This window comes from Musa acuminata, chromosome BXJ3-4, assembly GCF_036884655.1.
Source record: "Musa acuminata AAA Group cultivar baxijiao chromosome BXJ3-4, Cavendish_Baxijiao_AAA, whole genome shotgun sequence".
Lineage (NCBI taxonomy): Eukaryota > Viridiplantae > Streptophyta > Magnoliopsida > Zingiberales > Musaceae > Musa > Musa acuminata.
This window is the reverse complement of record NC_088352.1, coordinates 42207951-42231041: the sequence shown is the minus strand read 5'-3', so window position 1 is coordinate 42231041 and position 23091 is coordinate 42207951. Positions and strand designations below refer to the sequence as shown.

General features: G+C 36.1%; 1 protein-coding gene across 1 annotated transcript; it reads left to right on the top strand.

Annotated features, from left to right (window-relative positions):
• Positions 1 to 22615, top strand: LOC135636773 (valine--tRNA ligase, chloroplastic/mitochondrial 2-like). The gene is made up of 27 exons (XM_065148799.1): positions 1 to 189; positions 271 to 355; positions 2273 to 2399; positions 4210 to 4293; positions 5423 to 5517; positions 7417 to 7508; positions 9955 to 10008; positions 10556 to 10608; positions 11219 to 11286; positions 11659 to 11734; positions 12203 to 12286; positions 12509 to 12657; positions 12788 to 12905; positions 13008 to 13124; positions 13339 to 13559; positions 14971 to 15060; positions 15892 to 16003; positions 16262 to 16372; positions 16470 to 16607; positions 17792 to 17842; positions 17915 to 18027; positions 19824 to 19971; positions 20610 to 20714; positions 20802 to 20903; positions 21488 to 21560; positions 21635 to 21801; positions 22187 to 22615. Exons 1-27 carry the CDS (start codon positions 48 to 50, stop codon positions 22313 to 22315), a joined length of 2904 nt encoding a protein of 967 aa, XP_065004871.1. The 5' UTR covers positions 1 to 47; the 3' UTR covers positions 22316 to 22615.
• Positions 22616 to 23091: the final 476 nt, after the last annotated feature.

Genomic DNA, 23091 nt, shown 5'->3' with positions numbered 1-23091 from the left:
AAGATTTTATTATCCTCCGCTCGGGTCGATCCTTTCTGCCTCGCCTGATGGCGCTCCCCACTCCATCTCTGCTATCGTGTCGTTCCGTTTGCCTTCTGAATCCCATCCGCTTCGCCCCTTCCACCCGCCGGTTCGGAGCCAGGCCTTTCCGGTGGAACCCATGCCGTCCCAATCGCAAGTTCTTCTCAGGCATGTGGTTTACTACAGCGTGGTGGCAATTTATCCCTTTCGTCGCTTTTTTGGTTCATTATTTTTTTTTTCGTTTTTCAGTAATGGCGTCGGAGAACGAGGTTTTCACCTCACCGGAAATCGCAAAGTCGTTTGATTTTGCTTCAGAGGAACGGATATATAGTTGGTAATTCTTGATATGTTGTTACCGCTTACTTCTTCAGCTCGAGGTATTTCCACTTTCGGTGGACGTCAAGATCTGCTAGGTCACAACTAGTTTTCAGAAAATATATCGAAAATTCTTTTTCTACCATTCATTTCAAGGTGCCTTTTTGTTGTGGGATACAACAAAGAAACAGGTTATTGGGTTTTGGAAGATGTACATTTTCAGTGTTAAAGGATTCTAATACAATAAATGTGCACAATGTGAAATAAATGTGAAATACACGAATCAGGCAGAAACTAGATTACAAGAATGTTTAAAGGGGCATAAAGAGAAGGAAATGAAAAAGTGAAGTATCTTAGTGTTGCGTTATTGTTCACAATTGGGAACCCAGACTTTCCCCTTAGGAATAAAACCTTCTTGGTAATTAAAGGTATTTATTAGCTATTATTCCTAAGCAGTAAGTGGCATATGCTTACTCTTAACTGCATGTCTTGGATCTTACCTAGAAATGCCTGCATCCTTTCACAATTCTAGATTTAGGAAATTGGTTGGTTTACTTCATGTTTGCCATAATAAGGGAAAACCTACTGCATGGTTATCCGTAAATATGTTATGCTTCTCATACATAGTGAACAAGTAACATATGCATGCTCTTAACTACAAGGATTTTAATTTTCGAATAATACTGCCCATACCGGGCGGTACATACCGATCCGCCTGCATATCGGTACGCGGATTGCCCGCTATCAGGCGGTACCATCGATTGGGGCTATTTTTGCCCCGTTACCACCCTAACCCGCTACCAGATGGTATTAGCTGAGGGAGAAGAAAGAAGAGGGAGAACTTAGAGATCCGACGCCGCTCTCCCTTCTCATCTGAGGCGACGAGGCCTCGGCGACGTCGCGGGGAGAAGAAACCGACGTCGTCGAGGCGACGTTTCTTCTCCCCACGCAGGCATAAGAAACAAGGCGGCGACGTCGCCTCGTCGCCCTCTTTTGCGCGGCAGAAAACGAGGCTACGTCACCTTTTCTTTAACTTATATATATATATATATATATATGTGAAAAAAAGGGTGATGTCGTCTCGTTTTTCTACCTGCGTGGGGAGAAGAAACCGAGGTTTCCTAAACCTCGCGCAAAAAAGGGCGACGAGGCAGTCGCTTGTTTTTTTTCACACACACACACACACATACTTATATCGTACCGTATCGAGCTGAGCTTGATACTCCGGTACGATACAAAATTATAAACCTTACTTAATTGTATATGTATCCGTTGGTATATAAGAACTATGTATTTCCTTGTGTTTTTGTGTGCTTGCGAGCAAGTCCATTTGTTTGTATAGGTGATCACATGATTGAAGATATCTGATTAATTAAAATGGCAAAGTAATTAAGTTGACAGAATCAAAGTTGGCAGTGGTGCGGTTCCTGGGACTCATGTCTACCACTACTGCCATGTCAGAATGCTACCCACACACACCAGACTTGAATTCCATCATAGTTTTCATCATAGCTCTAATATTTACTAGGAGTCAGATAAATCTAATATTGTCATTCCAAAATTTTTAATCCTTTTACAGCCTTGTCTTCTAATATATCATAACTTGACCATTACGATAGAAGTATCATATAATAACTAGGACTAATTATATTTGACTCGAGTATTTCCATGTCTCATATTTTTTTCTCTTTGCTGAATTGTATACCTTGATGAATTGGATTCTTGTGCTATTTTAATGAAATATTAGATAATTATGGCCTTTAACTATATCATCTTCTAGATTCCTTTTATTACAATCCAAAGTTGACTATTTGCTGATAGAAGACATACTTGGACTTTATTTATTGTTCAAAATTCAAATTATGTAGGTTTTCATGCATAGTTAATTAGATGCTGCATGTTGTTGTATTTACATGACTTGGTGTGCTATTCTTAGGTGGGAAGCCCAAGGTTACTTCAAGCCTAGCTTTGATCGGGGTGCAGACCCTTTTGTCATTGCGATGCCACCCCCAAATGTTACTGGATCACTACATATGGGGCATGCAATGTTTGTGACTCTTGAGGTTAGAAACAATAGGTGGAGCACTTTATAAATTAATCAGTTTTTGATTCCTGCTAATTTATTTGTTAGCCATGATGATTTTGCACTTTTGCTACTTTGGGACTTCTTGTTTTATTTCTGTCTCGAGGAAAAATATATATTTCTTGGAGGTTTTTCTTGCTATTTTCATGTGTTTCATGTGCATTTCTCATGTTCAAATATGGTGGCTTATAAATCAAGGAACCTCTCTGATAATATGTTTGTGTTGAGGATCCTTTGTCTATTCTTAATAACATGCCACAAAAGACATACTTATTTGTAGTCATGTCAGTTTGTTTTAATTTTTCTTATTAGTTCACATATCAAGCTCTCTGTACCATCCTCCCATTCTTACTGCTATATCAGTCGTGAAACTTTCGTGTACATTGGGTTGCCATCATGGGACATAAAAAAGATGACAATCTCCAATTTGTCTAAAGACTGAAGTCAGAACCAATCAACATTTATAAGAATCAATACTCATTCTAGAATAAGGTCAATTAGACCAGAGATCTAAACTTGTTTTAGGTGGAACAAATTTTTGTACATATTTAAACTTTGAAGTTGATCCACCGACAGAGTGTTATTTACATTGTCCTATCTGCATGTGAGGTTAAGAATGCATAGATCTGATTCATTTCATGGTAGTCCAAGGCAAGCACCTTTTATGGTAATTTTAAGTTTTAAGTGCTAACCTGCCACCAGCTTGCATTAGATACAAATAAGCAGGGGCTGAGCCACAATTTAGACTTAGGTGGGGCATATAAATGAGATAATGTAAGTTTAGATGAAGAAAACAATAAAGCTAAACTAAGCTCAGGATTGAGCCTACTATAAAATGTACTAGTAGATACAAATAAAAGCTTGGATTTTGTACATCAATTATCCATAAAGTTAAATAAATGATTGGTAATTGCAATATGATGTAATAAAAATAAGATGAATACAAAATGCATGATCCTTATAGTTTTAAAAACTTGCACAATGTGGAGTGGTAATTTATTAAGAATATGTATAGGATTGATTTTAAATTCAGAATATTTTTTCTGTTACTTGACATAAGATTAAAATCCAAATAAAATGAAGATTACAGAACATGATAAAACATTACAAAAGATTGTTGAGTCATAGAGCAAGACTAAAGCCAAGATACAAAAAAGAACAAAGCATAGTAATTTTATAATATATTAAAAACAGAGCTAGTTTTCTTGTGTCAGAATATTGACACAAACATTGCATAGAGTTGTTGGATGCTCGAGCTCTTTACAGACACAAAACTATTTTTCATTCTATTTACTCTCTTAATAGAATGACAAACCTGGTGCAAACAATGTGAAAAGCAATAAGCAGGTATGTAAGGCCTTGAGTTACGAGTTGTTAATGTTGCAATAACATTATGTTTGCATGAACACATTGATTTTTTAAGTTTGAAACAATTACAATCTTAAGTTTTAAAGCATGGATATACAGATAATGCAATTTATGTGGTCATGTCTGCCCTTGCTGCGCAACATTGATACCTTTCTGTATTTGGCATGTCTTGGTATGACATCCAGCAATTTTATTTTACTAAATACATCTTTTTAGTTCTTTTGTAAGTGAAATTTGATGAACTTATTTTGTTGTTTTAATGATTCATTTGATTTAGTACAATTTGCTTTGGTATTTTTAATTGCAAATCGCTGTGTGGATAGTGAATGAACATAGTTTGGACATTTTTATCATTGCTTCAGTCTGCAATGAAAGATTTTCAGTCGAAGTTTGATCCTAAAGATGTTGTATTCTTTGACTAGGACATAATGGTCAGATACAACCGTATGAAGGGAAGGCCTACTCTTTGGATTCCGGGCACCGATCATGCTGGTATTGCAACTCAGGTGTGTTCTTTCTAAACAAAATGGCTCCAGGCCTCAAGCATAAGCAGTATGACTTGCAATGTGCTTAACTGATAGTTTGCTTTAATAACCAATTTTATTTCATTGATCTTGCATAACACTTTGTCTCCTCTGGAGTTTGATTCATTTTAGTGATTAATTACACCAAGTTTTAAAATACTCAGGTTTTAGTGGCACAATTCTATGCTTGTTGGTTCAATAATCAACCAGGACATGGACTAGATGATTTCATTCGGTTTGGTTTGGTATGCGATGTACCGCTTTATAAGCTAACTGTATTTGGCTTACTGAGTGGTAAGCTAATCAGTAGTTCGGTATCAACCTACTGTTTGACATCAGTATTTTTCTCTATGACATACAAGTGCATTTTTTTTTTTCTTTTTTTTTTTCTTCTTTTCTTTTGCTCTTTCAGTCTATCACTCTCTGTCTTTCTCTCTTCCAACTGTTCCACCCTATTGCCTTTCCATCTCCTCCTATTAGTGTGCATTGTGACCACCTTCTCCTGTCAGTTAGATTCGTTACCTCCTTTCCTTCTGCTGGTGTGTGCCACCTCCTCCTCTTCCTCCTCCCTCTTTGCCTACCTCCTCAACTCCTTTGTCACCATCTCCTTCTTTACCTTCTCCTCTCTCTCCTCCTGCCCTTTTCTTTCTCTCTTTCAGTTCTCTCTCCTCCCCTAGCCAGACCCATACTTGTTGGCAAAGGGGTGTACTGACATCTGGTACACTAATGATGACATTTCGGTTTGCTCAAGGATCGGTGCCGATACTAAAATGATATTTGAAATCTTGATTCACACATATATATTCACTTAGCTTATTATGAGCTTACTTGCACTTCCTAGAGTTTAAATATGAGTTACTAGTTATAGATTATTGCTTATATTGTATGACTTGTTTTGGCTTATCATATTTCTTTATTATGGTTTTCTCTGATAATTGGTGTTTAAATCTATGATATACTATATTTCTTTACAAAGACAAAGTTACTTCCCTGCACTTCCTTGAGTTCAACATGAATTACTGGTTTTAGATTGTTGCATATAGTTGTATGACTTGTTTTGGCTTATCTGGTTTTCTGAAAAATAGTTTAAATCTATGGTACTAAATTTCAGTTGGTTGTGGAAAAAATGCTTGCATCTGAAGGCATCAAAAGGGCTGAACTTGGTCGAGAGGAGTTCACTAAAAGAGTTTGGGAGTGGAAAGAAAAGTAAGTGAACATAGAGCTAATTCTTTGAGCTTAAAACAGAACTTACGCTTATGTTAGTCTTGTCGTATAGTTGCATATTTCTGGATTTCATTGCTTTTCTTCACTTGCACCTGTGGACTTACACTGATATCCTGCATGTATATTTATCTTTTTTACATGGTTGGACAGTAATTAAGCAACTTATTTTCATTCTTTTTTGTTTATTTTGTTGAAAAGCTAGATTATCTATTGCCTCTTATCATTGAATGTGTCGTCCTTTTTTAAGTCTAGAATTGATTGTGTAGTTTCTTCTTATCTCTACAAAACTAATCATCAAGAAGTTTATCATAACTCGTAAGTGTTAATAAAACCTCTAATACTACTGTGGTAGTACTAATTTGTGTTATGATGCCCAGTTCTAGTCTTAAGGCCTTACTGACTGGTGTGTTATGATGCCCTAATTTGTGGCATTTTAAGTGAGGATAATTTATAATTGGGAATGAATAATTTATAAGCAAGTTTGACCTGGATAGAAGTTATTAGTTGGATTAGATCAGAAGTTTTCTCAAAGACTAGGAGTATGCATACTAAAATTCTGCAGATCTGCATAGCTCTAAGTTGGTGCTTGTACTAGAGAGAAAGAGAGAAAAAGGGGGGTGGGGGAGGAGGTAGAGGCAGCAGCGGCAGAGGTGTATTGGCAGAGAACTCATTTTGGGTATGCTGCTTGTATGTATCGGTCAGTATTTTTTGGTCTGGGCGTGAACTGGTACTTGGACTTGATCCATTTCAGGTGGTCCATTCTGGTCATATATAAAAGAAAAGAAAAATATTCTTGCCCTAATCTCCCTGATTGCGAACCTCGATGTGTGATTTCCCTGCAGCCCACCGTGCATTGCCAATTGGGTATGCTCCTCTTCTCCTCTTCTTTCTTCATCTTTCTTCTCCTTCCTCTTCTTCCACCATGTCCTCTTCTTCCTTTGCCTCCACCGCTTCTTTCTCCTCCTTCCTCTTCCTCATCCTTTCTCCTCTTCCTCCACCTCCTCTTCTTCCTTCCTCTTCCTCCATTGCCTTCTCTCCTCCGCCCTCCTTCTCCTCCTTCATCCTCTTCCTCCACCACCTTCCTTTCTCTTATTCCTCCTTCCCTCTCTTCCTCCATCACCACCTCTCTCTCTTCCTCCTCTTCCTCCACCACCTTCCTTTCTCTTATTCCTCCTTCCCTCTCTTCCTCCATCACCACCTCTCTTTCTCTTCCTCCTCTTCCTCCACCACCATCTCTTTTTTCCTTCCTCTTTGGTACATACCGATGTACATGTGTCAGTTCACGGGTGCTGGTCAGTATGTACCAGTCCGGCCAAGGATCGGTATGGTACCCCCGATACAAAATTACAATCCTTGTGTATTGGTATGATCAGGAGGTGACAATGTGGTGGGGAGGAGGAGGCGATGATAATGTGATAGGGAGAAGGACGAGGAGGAGGTGAGGGAGGGACTTAACAGAAACAAAGAGATAGAGAGAAGAAAAGAACAAAGAACGAAAAACATCTAAAAGCTATCAAATAGGAAAAAGGTATCAAGTAGATTTTGTTTATTATATGAGAAGTCTGGTATGGTGAACCAGGTGAAGTCCCTGATTGGCTATCAGACTGGTAAATATTGGCCGTATTTACTGGTACAATCAAGAGTTGGTCTATGATATGTACTGTTAACCAAGGTTTGCCATATTGTACTAGTATGTATGGGCCGTTATGGACCTGAACCATATCGGTCAGGGCAAGGACTGGTGTGGGTCTGATACCTGCAATGTAGAACCTTGCTTTAATCAAACTGAGTAAATTAAAGCTGTATTTCTGAGACGAACTTTTTTTGCTTCTAATGTCATATTATCTGTCTTCAAATTGAGATGGCTTTTTTCGCATTCAGGTATGGTGGTACAATCACTAATCAGATAAGGAGGTTGGGTGCATCATGTGATTGGACGAGGGAGCATTTCACTCTTGATGAACAGCTAAGTCGTAAGACAGTCATCTATATATCCTGTTTCTTTCTTGGTGTATGCAGCTGCAAATGTTTCTGTTTTTTGCACATCATGAAATGAACTCAGCTCAGGATGCCTAAAGAACTTTATGTGATGCCAATCTTTATATACTGTTACAATTGCACTTTGTTACCTTGTATGCTACATGATGCATATTTAATTTTTTTTAATGCAAGCTAGCAATTTTTTTTTGTACATTCATTGCCATTGAGCTATTGCTTTATCCATTTCTGAAGGAAATAGTTGGTTTTCTGGTTATAGTTAACCTTACATTTGCTTAATTTCCACTGTCAAGATAACTAATTTAACCAAACTCTTCTAACGGATGAGTATTATGAAGTGGTTGGAAATGGGACTCTGGGTATGAATTAAAGCTCAAGGCCACTTTTATTTTATACAATTGAAAAAAAAAAGTTAACATGGCTTGAATCATACTGGACCTTGTTTCTTTAAAGTTGTTTTGCTTGATCTTTCTTGAGCTGCAGTGTGTAGAATTGTTTTTTTTTTTACTTGGGCATGACTAGTGTCAAGATAGTTGTGTTGAACTTTTAAAGGCTGAAATGAATTGATCAGCTAATTCTGTCAAAAGTTCACCCCTATAATATACAGAATTTTATCTCTAGTGAAGTTTGACATCACTAATTGTTGTACCGTTTGCATATGTACGGGGAAATTCTGATGTATTATCATCTGTCAATGTATTGCTGTTTTCTTTTTAAGGTTATGGTTAGTATAAAATCATTTAAAATATTGATAGGTTATTTATTTAAATGTTACACTGTTCCTGTGGGTTACAGGGGAACATTATTGGTACAACACAAAATCAGGCCGTGAACCATCCCATTTCAGGCAGTTTGGGTCCTGTTTGGTTGTTACCATCCGGTAACCTTAAAAATTGGGTTTTTCCTACATGTGAATGTAAGCCTGCCTGGTTCAGTTTTTTGAACTGTAGGTTTACAAAAATTGATTTAGTTATAGCTCTTGCCCTTGCTGTTGTTCTTGCTCTCGTTCTCCCTTGAATTGGGTTTTTGTTGCGACTCTCTAGTTGCAAAAGTACACCTTTCACGTCACTCCTATATGCAGGAACCCTATGCGAAGCGTGACTATAGTTCTTGGCTGCTCTGACATCTTCCTGTGGTCAAATGGTTGTCATACATTGTCATGGAGGACTGTGGACTCTGCAGTTCAATGTACTGCTGTTAAAGACCAATCACTTGATTACCTGTTGGAGGGCCTTTGGAGCCTTCTGATGACCATAACTTCTGTGCTGGGATGAGAGAGGATCAGCAAAGAGCTCTGTTGTTGATGTTAGAGAAGATTTCTTCTCCCATCTAGCCATTTAGATTGGCTCATATTAAACATTTTGTTTATGTTTTTCTGTATTTTTATGATGTGCCAGCTGTGTGTCGGCATGTCACTAGAAGGACTTACCGCATGACAGTGTTTTGATGAAATACTGTGCCATTAAAAGGCAGCATGGAACCCCGTAGCTAGTTAGTTATCTTATTAGGTGGAGTCATCACAATTAGGATCAAAGCTGACCTAGTATTGAGCATGATGAGCGGCTCAAGTGCAAAAAGACATTCATTTCTGGTAGAGGTTGCTAGACCATTATTTTTGAATGGACTATCCATGGTTGGGGCTAGAGGACACGTTCGGAAGTGGAGAGTTAGGCCTCACATAAGGACATCAGAACTTTGTGGGAGAGATTGTCATCCCCCCATTTTAGTCCCACGTTAGAAGTGAGCAAGAACTTATAAAGATTTGATTGTTGTACTATTGCTAATTTGGTCTTAAGCATTGATGGTTGTACTACTGTTAACTTGGACTTAAACAATTTGGATTAGCGGTTCAGCCTCAATAGATTAATGGTTCATTTATCCCATCAGGTCGAGTCATGACACAACATGCCCCCAACCCACATAATAGTCAGAATTTGATCCAACAATGTGAGTGTTGATTTGCAATTAAATATACGAACAAGAATAGAATATAGAGACTTCTTACCTTATGGTAGAGGTCAATGTTGATTTGCTATTAGACATAAGAATTAAGAACAAAAGTAGAACATAGAAACTCCAGCCCTTGTGGTTGTATGGCTTTTCATGTGGTATATGTTTCATTGTATGCCAGTGGATGGAGGCATTAACTTCTAGCTGTGTTCTTGCAACTAGGTCAACTATAGAAGAATGCAGAAATGATGGTATTTCATTCAATCGATCACTTGCTCCTAGAAATTTTATTTGCTCTAACATACAGAGCAATCTTTTATTTCGCATATTTTAAATGTCTCAATAATAATTGATTTCCTTTTTTAATCTTTGACCGTTATCTTATGTAGTGATTTCTGTCCTTTATGTAGTTGCAAGAAATTTATTATACTTTACTTTTCATTTTCTGAATGCATTTCTAAATGCTTGCAGGAGCAGTGGTTGAGGCATTTGTAAGGCTTCATGAGAAAGGCCTTATTTATCAAGGTGCTTTAGTAAACCTATGAACTATATTTTATTTGCTATGCAACAAATTTGCTTATTATACACTTAATACAAGTTTTCAACTTTGCAATTTGATTATGACCAACATCTATTACAATATTCATATATTTTGGATACTCTTGTTACATTTGTATTGGCTTATTGGGAATATGATTATAGTAGCATCTGGTGAGAAGTTTCCGAATGACCAGTGTCACTTGGTGCTCTTTTTCTGGGCCAAACATCGTGATGTCCATGCTATCACATGGTTGGTGGAACTGGGATTGACAATCCACATATTTATCAAGTGCAGGGGTCTCAGTTTATTAGGGTGACTACATATCTTCTTTGTCAATATGTTTGATGCGCTTGAAACAAATCCAGTTATTCTTTGCTATCTATGATACTCTTGTTTTCATGGTGTACTTTATGAATGTATCTTCTTTTTTAGTTGTCTTCAGTCATGTTGTAATTGTGCTGCTTGCAAGGTTATGATTGTTGATTATGCAGATAACTTGGGTGGATGAAATCATATGTTCTATTTGTTCAGGATCTTACATGGTCAACTGGTCACCGAACCTTCAGACAGCAGTATCTGACTTGGTATGTTAAAATGTAAAAAAATGGCAATTATAAGCTCTATTCTTTGGTAACTACTAAATTGCATAGGTTCCTCCCTCCAATTTGAGACCTCTAAAACCATGTATTCAGTTTTACTTTTGTCAATAATCATTAATCTGCTGTTCAAGGCAGCATTTGCTTTTACTTTCCCTGTATACTGATTAATTTCTTCTTTTACTGCCATAAAAATGGTAGTTCTGGATGTATATAAGCATGTTGACACCTTGGACACCTGTTCTCTCATGATGTCCTGTTATTTTTTCTGTTGTCAACCCTAATTTGCAGACTTGGCAAATCTGCAAGTTAACATCTTTATGCCAAAAACCTTAAGTTAACAAATCTGCAATTCTTTGGGTCTTAATGAATTTATCTCCTCCAATTCATGGCTGTGGTAGATCCATTCTGACATACATTTTTCTGTTACTTGATGTATTTCTTTGAGATTTACTTTTGCAGATACTTGCAACCTCTCATTTGCTGTGATTAAATTGACCTAACTAAAATTACGTCAAATTGCCAGACAAGCTGAAAGTTTTTTTCATTTAGAAATTCTTACCTAGGACATAATGTGAATTTTGCTTTTTTGTTTTAGGAAGTTGAATATTCTGAAGAACCTGGTACTTTGTTCTACATCAAGTATCGTGTTGCTGGTGGTTCAAGGTACTTTTAATAACTCATTTATTAACTTTTTTGTCAAGTATCCTGGGATTTTGAATGTAAATGAGATGATGAGAGCAATAAGCCATCCATCACTGCATAACACAATCGTTGTAGCTTTCAGTATTTGACTGTGAAATTGGATTATTATTTGTAGTTCTGTGTATGGTGCTAACTGCTAATATCATGTCACAGAATTTTGGTTATGTTCTTTTATCTGCCTGCATAAGTGTCAATTTTCATATTTGTAGATCATGTTATGATGTCCCATATGCAAAAATAAAGCTTAAAAATGATAAGCTGTTCAAATTGGTATTCTGGTATTTTTACCTGTTAAATGGTTTTTGTGCTAAAATCTCATTGTCATTGCTTCAGGGATGACTTTCTGACGATAGCAACAACACGTCCCGAGACATTGTTTGGTGACACAGCCATTGCAGTGAACCCTGAGGTACATGATATGGATAGGAATTGATCCTGTTTTGTCAGTGACAATTAAGGTTTTGCTACTAACTACATATATGAGGATGAATCATCTCATTCCTTTTGCATCTAATTGTTGCTACTCATGTCTTTATTGTTGCTTATGTTTCCATGTGGCAATATCTTAAGTTTCTCTTGATTGGATAGCTGCTAATCTGGACATAGTCAGTATCATCTAGAATGTTAGGTTGAATGCATTTGAGACAAACTCTAAGGTTTACCATATTTAAGGCATCTACAGATGTACTTCCTTTTGTTGAATTGCAAACTTTCTTTCAAAGTTGTCTTTACTGAATGAATGATGCTATTAACCTTTCTCAGTTTTATAATTATCAGGGATCAAAAAGAATATTGTTTGAGTTATAGTGTATCCAGAATCAGGAATTATTATTATTTCGATAGTTTTTTATTTGTAAGAGTGACTTATCTTGATCAGGATGAACGTTATGCCAAATACATAGGCAGACAGGCAATTGTACCTTTGACATTTGGTCGGCATGTTCCCATTATCGCTGACAGAGTAAGAACTTCTAATCCTTTTCTTATCCTGTCGATTTTAACTATGTAATACATTTAAATTTGTTGTCTTTCCTGTCCTTGTTGATGCTAATTTTGGAATAAAACTAGTTTTTTTTGTATAATTAACAATTTACGTATTCTTCTGCTATGAGAAACAAAGAGTATCATGTTATCTTTGGAGTATTGAAACAATCTACGTATTCTTCTGCTATAAAATATGCAGTATGTCGATAAAGAATTTGGAACTGGAGTATTGAAAATAAGCCCTGGACATGATCACAATGATTATCATATCGCAAGGAAGCTTGGCCTACCAATACTCAATGTTATGAATAAAGATGGTACTCTGAATGAGGTTGCTGGACTGTACTGGTAAGACTTCAGCTTCTGCTGATGATAATATTTGTTGAATAAATCATTCTGGTGCATGTGATGCATGAAATGATTTCTATCTGTTCAGATTTTTTGCCCCATCTGCACTTGCTGATGATTTTTATCACAGTGGGTTAGATCGATTTGAGGCGCGAAAGAAGGTTTGGTCTGATCTTGAAGAGGTTGGTCTGGCAGTAAAAAAGGAATCTCATGTGCTACGAGTTCCTAGATCCCAGCGTGGTGGTGAAGTATAAGCTTTTATCCTTAACATTTCCATCAAATTGACCATTGTATTCCATTCTTTTTGCCTAGAAAAATTCCTTATTGCCACTGGTTTGCTACTCAATAAGGTAATAGAGCCACTGGTGAGTAAACAGTGGTTTGTTACTATGGAGCCATTAGCTGAGAAGGCCCTTCATGCTGTTGAAAAAGGACAATTAACCATTCTTCCTGAGAGATTTGAAAAGGTACTCTGTTGTTTATTTTCTTTCAAATGTCCAAGCTCTACTTATTTGTTGAAAAGTAACTTTGTTTTCCAATATGTGTAAGCATCTACAATCACATGATCTTGTAATTTCTTTGTTTTCACTAAGAAGCTCCAACAAGCTAATTCATATTCAGATGATCCAATTTCATTTACTGTTTTTCTGATTTAAAACCCCATTTGGTTTGTAATAACAGACATATAATCACTGGCTGACGAATATCAAAGATTGGTGTATAAGTAGACAACTATGGTGGGGACATCGAATTCCAGTTTGGTACATTGTTGGTAAAGATTGTGAAGAAGAGTACATTGTTGCTAGAAGTGCTGAAGAAGCTCTTTTAAAAGCCCATGAGAAATATGGAAAATCAGTTGAAATATACCAAGATCCTGATGTTCTGGATACATGGTTTTCAAGGTTTGTTCTTGAAACTAGCTAAAATACAAATTCTAGTTAACAAGAAGCAATTTCGAAGTTTAATTCGCATATTGAAATTCTCTCTCTTAGGTGGGCTTGAGACATATATGACATGCAGTCTATTTTGTGTGCAGGAATCTATTTTCATATTCAAGACTTGTCTCATGCTTTCAAAAATTTTGTGAAGGCTTGTTAAGTTAGATACTTGTTCAGCTGTACATAAATAGGAATGTCATTTTGTCCGGACCCTTGTACTGATCCCAAGCGAGAACAATACATATTTGCCAGTACTAAGATACTGAGTGTATGTACCAAAGAAGGAGGAGAATAGGAGGTAGTGGAAGAAGAGAAAGGAGGAATAGGAAGGAAGAAGAGGAAGTGGTGGAGGAAGAGGAGGAAGCATATTCGAGGCTGGTGCCACATGTGGACAGTGGGGATGTAGGTGGCAGGCATGACAGTGAGCTCTGCACGTGCACATCAAGAGGGAGTAGAGGGCTGAGAATTTGGAGAAGAGGAGGAAAACATAAGTTAGAGGAGGTGGAGGAGGGTGGGGGGGTGGGGGAGGTGTGTGGGGGTTAGGTGGCAGTGGCTGTCAGTGGGCACGAGTTTAAAGGTTTTTTCTTTAAATGGACTGGACCAGATCACCCGAAATTGGGGCTGTTTGCATAGGTTAACATCTGGACTGGTAAATACTGATAGGTATGGACCAGTCTTCGCAAAATTGCAATTCTTGATATGAATATTATGAAGAAACTAACACTAGTCAAAATTATAGTATGAATATGCAATGTTGACCTCAAAAATCTAGGACATAGGTGCTATCAATAAGTTTATCTTCTTTAAAGAGGTTGCACAGACACTAGAATTAGTTAATGATAAACTAAAGTGATCTAAGGAGCTTGATAATGATAATGTGGTGGCAACCTTGTTACCTTGTATGTCATATAAATCACTGCTGTCTGTGATGTCAGAAATTAATGTGGTGGTCAAACCTGGTACCTTGTATGTCGTATACATCATGACTATCTAAGATGTGTAGCAATTAACTTCAATTTGCTGACTCATTCCTTGAAATTTTTTTCATGTTATCTGCTACAAGTCAGCAATTAAGTTTTGTTATAATCGTGCTTATTCTTTTTCAATGGATGACATTTAGTTTTAATGCCCTTCTCAGGTTATAAGAACTTTATATGCATATGCCTGGTTTGGTGGTTGTAAGATTGCTTTTCATTTCTTTTTCAACTACAAGTGAGAGTAGTGCATGCTTCATGTTGTACTTGTTTGAGTTTGAAGATCTTATCATTCCGACTGACTTATATTATCTCAGGTCATTAATGTTTAGTACATTTATTAAGCTTTTCATTAACTACATGATTCTACTAATACTAAGCACCTTATACTTTTATTTCAGTGCATTGTGGCCTTTTAGCACCCTAGGATGGCCGGATGTGTGTGCTGAGGATTTCAAGAAATTTTATCCGACAACCATCCTTGAGACTGGGTCTGTTCTTTTATTTAGAGGTTTCTCATCTCATTTATATCCACAACTAGACACATTTATGTTGCATACATAAATTTATGGTTCATGGTTGTGTTTAAATATATAGTTTGATTGTGGTCAATGAATTCTTTTTCTATTGTCTGTCAAAATGTGGGCGAAATCATTGGTTTTATGAAAGTTATCATGAAGTGTCATGTATAATATAATCCATCCTAGACCCCACTTTGAATTACTAGAATTGTACTCAGACAGACTTTTTATCTATCAACTTAATTTTTTTTGTTAAACAGTACTTCAAGTGGACATTTTAAACGATCTAATTACTTAGAATAGTAAATTTGATTAAATGACAACCATTTTAATGGTTGTAGTGCAACTAGGAGCTATCTGCTAAAAGTCCCCTAGCCGTAGGAATATTATAGAAGGCGAAGAGACAAGCTACCCTAACTCTATTAATTATCAACTTAGTAATTTAATAGACAAGCTAAACTACAAAACAGTTTTTGAATATATTTCATAGAGGATTTATGCCTTTGACATCTGACAATCTCATGCTGGGTGGCAGTAGGCCTAACACAACTCCACCTTTTCAATAAGAGGTTTGAATGTTTGTTAACTAGAGATATTATCTACACAGCTAATTTTCCATGTAGTTGATCCTGAATAGTTCGAACATTACGTAGTTGTCTTTCTTAAAAAACTTGCCTCTATTCAAGAAAAGATATTTGGACATTTGGACTTTTTTTACCTGCTTGTTGTCTTATAACAAAAATTTTGAACTAATTTGCTTCTTCATATTTAAACTGATTCAAAATTGCTTTTTTTGGATAGACATGACATTTTGTTTTTTTGGGTGGCTCGGATGGTCATGATGGGGATCGAGTTCACTGGGAATGCACCCTTTTCTTATGTTTATTTGCATGGGCTTATCCGTGACTCTCAAGTAAGTATTATGTATCAAATACAAGTACCCTTGACAGACAAGTAACTTTTTTTGTCTCTGCTCTGCTACGTTGCAATTTAGATTTAGTACAATGTGCAATTGTTTCTGAAGCTTTCATCTAGTTTTGATAGATGACATGTAAATGTTTTTGTACTTCACTGAGCCTGTTCATTAGCTATTATAGACTTTATGAACATTAAGAAATTAATTCCTAATTGAAATTCATTTTGTTTTGAGTTAATTGGATGTACTCTTCAGGGGCGAAAAATGTCTAAAACATTGGGAAATGTTGTAGATCCCATCGATACTATTAAGGAATATGGTACAGATGCGTTGCGATTTACACTTTCTTTGGGCACTGCTGGTCAGGTCTGTTATGAACTCAACTAAAATTCTGTGTTTTTTTCTTGTTCTGATTATCAAGAAATGTTTTCTTGTTCATCGAGTGACTTCCAATTTTCTTCAGGACCTTAATCTGTCCACCGAGAGATTAATGTCAAACAAGGCTTTAACTAACAAACTATGGAATGCTGGCAAGTTTATTTTACAGAATTTGCCAAACAGAAGTGATGTCTCTGCATGGGAACAATTGTTAGCATATAAGGTCTCTTTTTGCTCCCTTTTCTCTATTTACTAGTTTTCTACTTGCACATCAGATGATTGTTGGTAGATTGGAGGTAATCCAGATATTAAAGGACTTGTTGCGAATGATATAATTCTTCAAACTTCCATCACTGCCTGATCAGCATTTATTTGCATTGCATTGCATGATATAGGTAATTTCTAAATGCTCTGAAAGGATTGTCAAATTGAAAAATTAGGTTTTAAACCAGCACTGCTGCTGGATATGAGAAGTCAAAATTGGGCATGTTGCCTTACATGGAATTCAACCTTATTCAATTGTAAATTCCCTGTATGCAATTCTTCTGAGCGGTGGAACTTGACTTCAAGTTTTAATACTTAGATATCAATGTTTTGCAAATTTTGTGGTTTGCATTTGTATTTTGTAAGAAGAGGTTATAAACTTGGCAACAATCTTCTTTTCTTTGGGCTACGGAATGGATCACCAAGTTTTGGAATATTTATAACATGCATATTGGGTATCTGATGTAGTTCTAGATATCAAGCTCAAGCTAGGAATGTATGTGTAGGCCCATGCAAGCTTTTTATGCAATAATCTGAGTGCTTGAGCAGTTGACTGAAATCAGCTTAGTTTGGATCAGGACTCATTCTTGTTATTAATGATCAACTTAGTGCATCATTGAGAACCTTTGGCCACCTTGTTGCTTATTTTCATATTAGCTGAGTTTCATTTTTGTTTTTATGTTAACAGTCAAATTGTGTTGCAGAACATTTCTTCATTCTAGTATGTGGTGTGTGTGCGTTATCTTATGTATACAGTAAGATCCTTTTTTAAAGCTTAATTGAGCTCAACATAGTAGACAAGAAAGCATTTCGCTTAGGCCCTTAGCTCTTGAGATAGACTTTATTGTGTTAAACTTATTCTGCATCTATAGTTGTAGTGGGGACTGGGGAGAAACAATGCATTATGATAAATTTTGCTTGATACCTATAATCAAAAGTCATAATGAAGTTTAGATGCGAATATCAATTGGTTAAGTGTCAAAGCTGAGTGCCAAGATGAAAAACCATATCCAGTGTATGGAGGTAATACAACAGGTTCATACCCCTCATTTTTCTGGGACTATGGAGTGCTTATTATCTATAGTGCTAAATTCTATGTTTATTATTTGGTACTGTTAGTGATTGCTTAAATTTTTTACCCAGTTTGATACAGAGGAGACACTTCTTGAACTTCCTTTACCAGAGTGTTGGGTGGTATGTTTATGACTTCATCCTATATTTTTGGTCCTTTTTTCTCATTAATTAATGAATGAAATAATATTTTAGGTCTCAGAACTTCATGAACTAATTGATATTGTCACCACAAGCTACGACAAGTTTTTCTATGGAGATGCTGGTAGAGAAATATATGATTTCTTCTGGGGTGATTTTGCTGATTGGTAAATTGACTATGAACATCTTAGATGCATGAACAAGATTATGTGAAGCAGTTGTTTTTATTTGCATCATTTTGCCCTCTGATACTGCTGCATGTTTCTTCTGATATGATCTTAGCGCTATAGTTTTCCATGTAGCATATTGTCTATATATAAAAATTATATTACATTTTTAATTGCTGTCTTCTAATGAGTATTCAGCAGAATTCTCTGGCATGTCTAGACTTCGCTAATCTTTTTATTTAGGACCTCATCCTCTAAAAAAATTCTGCTGTCTTGAGTTTCTGATAGAAGTTATTTTTACTTCTTTGTTTTTTAGCATGCATGATGCTGAGAGCCTGAGAAAACTAGTAGAAAATGCATATGCATTTAGTTTTAGCTTATATGTATGGGCTTGCCTTCTCTGTCCTCATATATTGTTTTTTTATTATTTTATTTCATTAAAACCCATTAAATGTTAAGTTGCTAACAACTAAAAATTCTTAAACTGAATATAGTTTAATATTTTGAAGAGATACCTATTCTGTTGATAATTGAGAAATTCTCATTGAAAGTTGAGGTTGGGAGGACTGATGTGAATATAGCAGAATAAAATCAAATGGCTTGAGTTCCAATTACAAAAAAAAAAAAATCCTGATGTGTAAGGTGGTCTGTATTGGCATCTGCTTATTTCACTTACATAGCATGAAATGGCCACTAGCTGTTACTTCATTTGGGAAGAGGCGGGGATCACAGCTTCTTGTTCATAAATTGAAGGTGTAGATGGATGATACAGTTAGGAGCAGCTAGGCATTCCATCACCACTAATAATGACAATATTCCATTGACATATATATATATATATATATATATATATATATATATATATATATATATATATAATCACAGTATTCATTTACTACCATATAAAGGATGACCACGAAAGGAACTATATAATTGATCTGACATTTTCAGTTTATTAAAACTAACGAGGAGCATGCCTTTGGTAACTTTTTTCCAACTCCATAAGGTCTGTCTTCTTTGTCAGCCTGTTCATCTTGTTGCCAGGACTGACATTTAGTATTAAGGGAGTCTACATTCTGTTGATTATGGCTTTGTTAAGACAGAGCAAGGATTGACATTTCGGATACTGGGCCCATGCTGGTCGATGGCTGGGCCAATACAGGTCTGGTCCATGCTGGCATATCGACACACGGTATACCAGACATACTGACCATTTGCCAGCAATTTGTTTGTGATTTTGGGTGCATCTCTCACTTAGCACTAATGTGCCAATATCTTTTTATTCTCTTCTTGCACTTGAACAGCATCATCATTCATCCGGTTCTTTTCCTCTTTTACATTCTTTCTTTGTAAGGTCTACTGTTGACTTGGGCTCTGTAGTCTTTCCAGATATCACATTTTTAGTCAATGCTTAACTTCTGCAATGGGTTTTGCCTTGTATGTAGTGGTACAGTAACATCTATTTTGCTATGTACATGTTGTGGTTAACTATAAGTCCATATATGCACTTATATAACTCAAAGGAATAGGCAATATTCTTTAGGTGTTTGTCTTTTTTCTGAAACTTGTACTTCATCCTATAAGGAGACCTCATTTATTTTGACCAAATTTTGTCCAGCACAAGGTGTTTATTATCTTTCCTATTTGATGTGTCCTGCTTTGTAATGTTAGATTCTTCTTTACGCCTCCTGCTATTTTTCACTGTAGTCTTGTGTCCCTTTGGGTCTCATGGTATCCTTTTTTATGTACTTTCTGCTGGTAGTTTGAATTGCTTTCTTATTAGCCTAGTTTTTCAGGTATATCGAAGCAAGTAAAACTCGTTTTTACCATTCTTGGAGCAATTCAGTTGCTTCTGTAGCACAGGGTGTTCTTTTGTATGTCTTTGAGAACATACTGATACTGCTGCATCCATTTATGCCATTTGTCACTGAGGAACTATGGCAGGTAGCATTACTTTTTTTCAGCTATAAAGTTTGAAAATTTTCCTGCTGTTTCATTTTGAAGGAAAAGGATTATGGATTGATAGTTTCACTTAATTCGTATCCGATGATAATTTTATATGTTATATCATTGTGAACTAGATCTGATGAATTATGCAATACAAAAGCAACAACAATAAACAAGTCATAATGTCCCAACTAACTATTTGGAGTTGAGGTTGGCTACATAGATCTTTTTTCGCCATTGAGTCTAATATCTAATGAATTAGATGAAGGAAAAAAAATAGATGCTGTACCATGAGAAATTGTGCTTGTATTAATTAATTCCAAATGCTTTGTACAGTGACACTTGCACAATGATGATGATTGAATGTAAAGAGAATAATATATAAAACTGTAGAACTTTATCTATGATTATGACTGTTGGACAATGCTAATATGCTGTATGTTTTTGGTCCTTGTTTTAGATGCATCTGTTTTAGAGTGTAGGCATTTTTCTTTTCAGACTTTGAAATATTTTAAAATTTTCTCTGCCACTCAAGTCCTTGTTTCTAATTTTCAAAAATCATATTTTGCTCTAGATATGCTCTTGCATTTCGTGGTGAGAGCAATTCATAAAAAGCATATCTGGTCTATGTGCAGGCATTGCCATATCGAAGGCAAGCACTTATAGTGTCCCAGTGGCCTCGGACTTCACTTCCAAGGGATGCCAAGTCCATCAAAAGATTTGAAAATTTACAATCAATGGCGAGTCTAAAACTTATTTAATTCTTCACTCCATTTTTATTTTCTCAGTTTATGTTGTGTTTTAACTCTCCATATTTGTGTTAATAGATTAGAGCTATCAGAAACGCTCGAGCCGAATATTCTGTTGAGCCTGCTAAACGAATATCTGCATCTATTGTTGCAAGCACTGATGTCCTTGATTATATATCAGTAAGCACCAGTTTCCAGCAATTATTGATTTGTACCAATATTCATTAAAAATGTGAATGGCTATTTAACATATACTTCTCAGATAATATCTTCATTTGTAGTCATCGTAAACTCTGCTATTATGATTATTGGTATGACGCATAACTAGTACTGTTCCTGCTTGGTTGTTTTGTATAACTATACTTGGTGTGCATAGGACATGCATTAGTTGTCCATCTCTATGTATTAATGAACATGCACATGCAGCGCCTTGTGGATTAATTATGTACTTGTATTTTTAAATAGAGTGAAAAATCTTAACTTGATTTTACCATCCTGGCTTGATAAATATCACTGATTCATATAGATTAATATGGATTAATATCGCTGATTCAACATATATGCATTTCTTGTACCATCTCATAAGATACACATGCACACACATTAAACTTTAGTAAAACAAGTCTAGGCATTAATATAGCAGGAATTCATGGTACAGATGTCTTACTTGCATCTGTCTTTATAAGGATACACATGGCTTATGTATCTTAAGGATACTCCCTTTTATGAATTTTCAATTGAGGTCATGTACACTTCTTTTACAGAGTGAAAAACAAGTATTGGCTTTATTATCCAGGCTAGATCTGCAACATGTTCATTTTGTCGAATCTCCTCCAGGTATGTTTGTAAACACCTTCTATTTGGAGGTGCTCATCCATATAAATTTGTTTGTATATGGCTGCTTTTTACAGATAATGCAAAGCAATCCATCCACCTTGTGGCTGGCGAGGGTTTGGAGGCATATATTCCTCTTGCAGATATGGTGGATATATCAGCGGAACTTCAACGACTTTCAAAGCGCCTCTCTAAAATGCAATCAGAATATGATGCACTTGTTGCTCGTCTGAATTCTCCTAGTGTATGAAATTACTTTCCTTTTAGACCATACATTTATTACAAAGAAAATATGATCATCTGCCTTAAATGCATATATTACATACTGGGAATACAAGCCTATATATCTGCATGAAAATCAGATCGACATTAGTTAATATGATTTTATATGCACATTCATAAATTGCAATACTTGCATACATATAGTCATAAAATATGTTTATAGATGTGCAATGTTGTGTATGTAATATGTATAATGGTGCTTCCAGCCAGCACTGAACATATTAAAAGAGATTGACAAATATAAGCATCACAAGAAGATAAGAAGTTGAACCCCTCCTCTTCAAATTGAAAAAAAAAGGATTGCTATTTACAAATGTGCATGTCATCGATACTGTCTTTTGGTGCAGTTCATAGAGAAGGCCCCTGAGGAAGTTGTCCGTGGGGTTCGAGAGAAAGCATCTAATGCAGAGGAGAAAATAACCCTCACAAAAAACCGTCTTGCCTTCCTGCAGTCAACAGTGTCATCATCAGTCTAAATCGTATTCACCCTTTATGTTAATCTTCTGCTTTTACCATTAAAAATGTCGATTCTTTGGTTCAAGGCTGTCAATGCTGTCATCACTGGACTAAACCTTGCCACTTTGCGTGTTCTTGGAATGACAAAAGTAGAGCGTGAAGCAGCCAGTGCACATCCCTGTGTGTAAAGTTGTTCCTACAGCGGATGAAGGATTTTTGTTTTTTTACTTTTTCCTTCCTGCAGTCCCAAGATTTTCTGTGCAGCTATCATGCAAAAATTGTTGTAACTTATAATTTATTTACCAGGACAACTTGTACGAGCTTTTATGGTGCCAAGGTTCTGTCGAACATCTCGGTTGCTAGTATCATTATAGTTCATGATTCTTGTACAAACACATTTTTTTGGGTCTACCAAATTCATTGAGCTTTATGAATATCTGGAGTCTGATAAAGCTATCCTTATTGGGTTTCTCTTACCAATCTGTTAAAAATATTTCTTATAGCTACTCTTAAGTTCGGCAGGAGCAGAATGGTTTCTATTGGTGAAGCCAAATTGTCTGATGTTGACTTAAGGTGCATGGCTCTCTGGAAAAAAATAACTGCAATAATATTTTACTATGAACATTTGTTTTCAATCTGGGTTTGGGAGGAGGTTTCCAGATTTGTTGAAATAAAACTGCACTCCAATTGTTAGTTGTGACTCTAGTTAACTGTATTTTTATTTCTTTCTTCCTGTGATCTAGAATTACACTGAAGTTTTGAAGTTAAGAGTGAGAGAAAGGCCTCCTATGATTGT

Coding starts and splice junctions, on each gene's coding strand:
- LOC135636773 (XM_065148799.1), top strand. CDS start 48: ATGGCGCTCCCCACTCCATCTCTGCTATCGTGTCGTTCCGTTTGCCTT. Junction 10,009..10,555: donor GAAAGGCCTTATTTATCAAG/GTGCTTTAGTAA, acceptor CTATTTGTTCAG/GATCTTACATGGTCAACTGG. Junction 11,287..11,658: donor CGTGTTGCTGGTGGTTCAAG/GTACTTTTAATA, acceptor TCATTGCTTCAG/GGATGACTTTCTGACGATAG.